This window comes from Pyrgilauda ruficollis, unplaced genomic scaffold (assembly GCF_017590135.1).
Source record: "Pyrgilauda ruficollis isolate IOZ18807 unplaced genomic scaffold, ASM1759013v1 scaffold9, whole genome shotgun sequence".
NCBI classification, from domain to species: domain Eukaryota; kingdom Metazoa; phylum Chordata; class Aves; order Passeriformes; family Passeridae; genus Pyrgilauda; species Pyrgilauda ruficollis.
Window position 1 is genome coordinate 11,491,000 of NW_024531043.1, and position 5,351 is coordinate 11,496,350.

At 52.1% G+C, this 5,351-nt stretch overlaps 1 protein-coding gene across 2 annotated transcripts in view; it reads right to left on the reverse strand.

Moving 5' to 3' along the window:
* Positions 1–495, reverse strand: part of CDK2AP1 (cyclin dependent kinase 2 associated protein 1) — a 14,629-nt gene extending 14,134 nt beyond the window's left edge. The window contains exon 1 of one of the 2 annotated variants that reach the window (XM_041488817.1): positions 176–488. In XM_041488817.1, coding sequence (XP_041344751.1) covers positions 176–383 — 208 coding nt within the window. In that variant the 5' untranslated portion in view covers positions 384–488. Of the gene's footprint in view, positions 1–175 lie in introns of both variants that reach the window. The other variant, XM_041488818.1, reaches the window with a different exon arrangement.
* Positions 496–5,351: the final 4,856 nt, after the last annotated feature.

A 5,351-nucleotide genomic window follows, 5' to 3' on the forward strand; every position in this document is an offset into this window, starting at 1 on the left:
CGGGGCTGGCGGCGCCGGCCGGCGGGCGGGCGGGCGCGGGTAATGGCGGCGCGGAGCCGCTGCCCCGCCATACCGGACTGGGCACAAACTCGAGTCCGGGGCTTCCCCCAGGTGCCGGTGCGGCACCCGCCGCTCGCCTCCCAAACTTGCCACCCAGTTGCCGCCGCGGACTTACCCGGGTTGAGGGGAGTCCCGGGGATGTGGGCGTTCAAGTTGGGCTTGTAAGACATTCCCAGAGACATGGCCAGCGGGAGGAGGAGAAGCGTCCTGAAATTCAGCGAAGCGTCTCCGTGTCTCCCAGACACTTTGGGTTGTTTACAGCAGTAGCAGCACCGGCAAATATGGCCGTCAGTTATATTGACACCCACAATGCAATATATCATCCATACATCATGAGGAGACGCGGATCCAAAAACTTTGGGGGAGAGCCGGCAGCCACCCGCCGCGGCCGCCCGGCGCCCCGCGCACGGCGGCGCGCGGGGGTGCGCGGCCATCCCCTCACAGACAATGGAGCTCCCCTCAGGGACCGCCGGCAGGCAGCGGGGCGGGCGGGCGGCGGCGGCGGCGCGGAGCCCGGCGGTGCCGCGGGGGGGAGGCTGTTTTAATTAACTTCGGAAAGTTTTGGCACAAGTTGCGGCTTTGGCCGGGCTGTGCCCGCGGCGGGCGGCGGCCCCTGTCAGCCCCGGGCGGCCCTCAGGGCGGCCCGCGCGCCGCCGCCTTCCCGCCTCCCCCTCACCTCAGGCCGGGCGTTCACCCCGCGTTCATCCCCCCGCCAATCTCCATGGAAAATACCTGTTGATAATTATAAAATAAATTTTTTTTCTCCTCACCCACCCCCCTAGATGCCGCCAAGAAAAAAGACTGCCCTTTTTTATTTCCTTTTTTATTTTTTTTTTTTTCCAAACCACTAGTTCTCTCCGCTTGAAGGTGGAAGGTTAATGTGGATTGCAGCTTCTGAGGGACTAAAAAAATATGGATCTCGTTGGCAATTGGCACATCTTCTGCTTGCAAGCAGCAGTAAAACTTCCCCACCAAAATTTTAAAAAGAACCGGGTTAAATGATGAAGCTTTCCAGCATGCGTCTGCCATCAGAAGTCATCCTTTTCACTGCAAGATATTCAGATTTGCTCCTTCTGTCAATTAATATCAAATACACTCGAAAATTGTTCAATTACTCCAGATTTATCCCAATAAAACTGCTTGGGACCTGGACAGTCTCTGCTTAGGTGCACAGCTCAGCCTGGGACCCCCCCAGCAGCCCCCCAGGTGTGTTTTACCAGCAGCCTCTGAGATCTGATCGTTGTGTTGCATGTGCTGCTCAGTGTCTATCCATGGCTTCATACTGCTCTCAATGGCAGTGACAGCAAACACGGAGAGCCTGGTCCTGCTTCTTGGAGGTCAGGGGCACATTCCTGGCCACTGAAATGGACTCAGGCCCAGAGTGGCCGGCCCTGCAGAGGGAAGCAGGTGACACCTCCATCACAGAGAATCAGTCACGGAGCAATCCGATTTTTTCCTCTGCATAAAGGAGAATTGAGGAAGAATGGGAAAAGAGGATCAGCCTTTGCGCCCCCGGATCATGCCCTACTGACTGTGCACTGCATGAAAGAAACATCTGAAAATTCTGACTGGTACCAGATTAAATACTGTTGTATTTTATTTCCAGACCAAGCGCTTGACTCCAGCAATCTGGTGAATTCCAGACTGGCACTGACTGTCCTTACAACTGACCCATGCTCTGGTCTATTAGAGATGGGTCCTGAGAGCCCCAGGCACAGAATTACACGCTCAGTGACAGTAGTTTCACACTGGTGCTTGTGATTACAACTGTGTCATTCTCCTTAGAGCCCTGAAAGGCTGCACTGGTAAACCCTCACCGTGTGGGTGAGAACTCTGCAAACCTAAAGCTTCACCTCCAGATTTGTAAATAACAGCCTTTCTGTTGAATCCTGGAAGGCCAGCAAAGTCCTGCACCCCGCTCTGGGATTTTCCATCCTGTGGTTGTTTACAGTCACACCAAGTGAGAGCGAAATGGGAGCACTCTGAGCTTGCCGTGTTTTTCACAGCTTTACACCAACTCTACAAAACTGTGCTCAGAGCAACGCTGTGAAGAACAAGATCCCCTGTGTTTTGCCTGGGTTTTATAAAGACAGCTTCAAAATATCCAACATTCCAAGGGGGAGGCAGGGGATATGGAAAAAGTCCTGTAAAGTTTATTCTTCTGTCAGCACAAGGCGCTGTGAGTTTTGGAGCAAGGTGTGAGGGCCAGGCTCAATGAGATGGTCAGGCTTGTAGGGCAGCATCATTTGTCCTGTAAGCAGCAGCCCAGCAGTGTCACATCTGGGTGTCTGATGTTTGCTCTGCAGTTTCCTGGGCACAGGTAGCAGTGGTGGCATGAGACACAAGCCCCTCGTAAAGGAAAAACTTACTGCTTGGCTCAGACTCTATTTAAGATCACTTTACTCATTTTTTTGTCACTCACTGCAGGGTAGGAAGTACTTGCAAGTTCTTCCCATCTCCCATGTGCTCTGAGGGTTCTCTGCAGTTGTTCTGAGCCAGGTGTGGCCACAAGAACAAAACCACCGCTGTGCTCGGGCCCTGGGCTGGCTGTTCAGCGGGGTGACCCCAGAGCCGAGCTCCCTTGGAGGGGCTGCCTGCGGTTCCACTGGGTTTGATGCCCCAAGCTGGGCTGCACCGCTGGAGCTGTGCTCTGCTCGTGCAAACTGAGCCTCCAGGAGTGTGGCAGCTCCAGCTCGCAGGCTGTGTGCAGCACGCTGCAGGTCCCTGCTCTGCAGCCTGATGGCTCGGTCGTGTTCACCGACAGCAAAAGCAGCTCTTCATCACCAAGTGGCCAAGTCACAGAGCAGGAAATACAGCAGAGCCATTTTATCACACAGGTGACATTTGCAAGCCTTCTGCACACCATGACGTAACTTAAAAATAAATGTGTGATCTGCTGTTTTCCAGCAAGGGAGGATGGAGAGGAAGATAGTGTCTGTCTCTTCAGTCACTACAAGAAGCAGTGGTGATGGATTTTCCAGGTACAGCTGCCTCTTCTGAGTTCTGTAATATCTGCAACATTCACTCTGTCCCCCTCCCCTTTCTTCTCTTGGCATTTTCTCTGTTCCCTCTCCTGGTTTGACTTCCTCACCTCTGCTCCTCCCAAACCACTGGGAATACTGAGCAGCCAATGTTTCCACAGAGTTTGCCTCCAGCCCCTGCTTAGCCAGAGCTGTGACTGATTTGAAGGAGGTTTTCCCTTTCCAAAGCTCTGCGGGGTCGGGGTCGGTGCCATGGCCCTGGGCGTAAGGAACACACATGCAAAGTGGGATGCTGGAAGGTGCTGGCAGCTCTGCCACAGAGCCAGGGCCTTGGGCCATGCTGTGAAACAAACTTGTTTGTCCTCTTTTATCTGGAAACAAAATGAAATAGTCATCACAGAGCTGTGCTGTAACACTCGTGGGGACCTGCAAATGAGGAGCACAAACTAGGCTTGTTCCTTATCACCTTGGGTTAAATCAACAGTGAGAAGAATTAAAGATGGCACAGTAAGACCCTTTTTTTTCCTGGCATGTCTTTGACGTGTGTAAAACATTAAATTTGCGCATTAATTTTAATGTAATTAATTGTTGTCAGGTTTAATTAATTGAGTGACTTGGGGGTATTCTAACTGTCCTTTACCCACCACAGAGCCCCATGTAGCAGCAAGGGGAAAGAAGTGGGAAATTTGTTCCTTTTCCTAGAGGGAGTTTATATTCAAATGCTTATCCCCACATTTCTGGTGATCCAGCATCGTACATAAAATAACCACAACCAACTTCAAGTTGCTCAGCACCAATTTAATTTTCGAGTCTCCAAACTGCTCTGATGCTACAACTAACATCATCAACCAAAATGAAAAGCCTCTGGTAGGCCTAGACTGAAAATTAAGCTTTTTTAGTCTTGGGTGAAGGCAGGGTTTAACCTCTGTGGAAAGCACAAGTGGTAGAGGCAAGCGAGTGTCAGCTTTAACAAACAGCATTTTCAAAGATGCTTTGCAGAGCTGAGTACCTTTCTCACTGGGATTGTAATGAGCCAGCAGCTCCTGCTGCAGAACCTTTCCTTCCCCAGGACACCCAGCACGTCCCTGGGGCAGTCTGGGACCCTGGCACAGAGGGAAAATTGTGCATTTTGTGCTTTTTTTGGCATCAATGTTGCTCCTTTCTTATCTCTTTGCTACAGCTCCTTCCATTCCTGTCTCTGTTCACCACAACAGCTTCCTGCTGATGCTACAAAGTTTCCCTCGTGCTTTTTTTTGTTCCCAAGAGAAAGCTTGGTGTCCCTCCTCTGTGATCTGCCTTTCCTGGCTGGTATTTGCTGCCTACTGCCCCATCCTCACCAAAATGCACAAAACCAACCTAATCCTGAATAAAAACAGACGTTCCCCAGCTGTGCCCTGTTGCCTTCTCACACCTCAAAATCCCCCTGGAAGCTCTGGATTGCTCCCCTCCAGGGGAAAGAGCCCTCTGAGACTCTCTGCAAGGAGGATCCAGTGTCCAATGCAGGAGTGCTGCAGCAGCAGCCAGAGCCAGGCCCCAGGAAATCCTTGCAACAATTTCAGGTGGAAGCTCAGTTTCAGGCGGATTCCTATTCCGGACAGGCTTTCCCCCTTAAATCCTCCCTGACAAACTTCTTCCCAGTCTAGCCCTGCTCCCCACTTCGAGATGGTTCCTCCCAGGGCCAGATGCTGTATTATCTGGAGCGACTTTCCCTCCCAGCCTTGTTTTCCTCCTACTCCTGAGTCCTTTGTCTGGCTGCCAAGTGGAGCAGCCCTGCCAGGCAGACAGCTGCTCTGCATCGCCGCACGGGTGCTGCCCTATGGCTGAGGAGCCGGCTCCAGGCTCGTTCCATCTCCGAGGGGGACGCTCTGCCTCCGAGGTGTCTGCACCAGCAGGAGAAAAAGCAAATAGCACCTGTAAAGCTGTCCGAAGGGGCTGGAAAGGTTTAAGATAAAGAGGCATTGATGGTGCTTTGGGTTTACCTCTGAGACAGCGTGAGTAGAGAGCCTGCTCTCTCCTGCTCTGGCTGGAGGTCTCCCTGGAGGACCACGGAGGAGGAATGAGAAGTTTCCAAGCCCGCAGCCACAAAAGCACAGGCCTGGAATCTCTCTAATGAAAGTTTTCCTCTTTGCAGTTTGCCAGGCAAACAAGCACCAGGCACCAATATCAAAACCAGCCCAGATTCCAATGAAAACCAGCAAAGAAATATTAGAGTAGAAATGAAACTGCTTCATTTTCCTTGGTAAGTACTGGCAAATGAAACTACAGAGCCCCCTCGAGAGGAGAGGAGAGGAGAGGAGAGGAGAGGAGAGG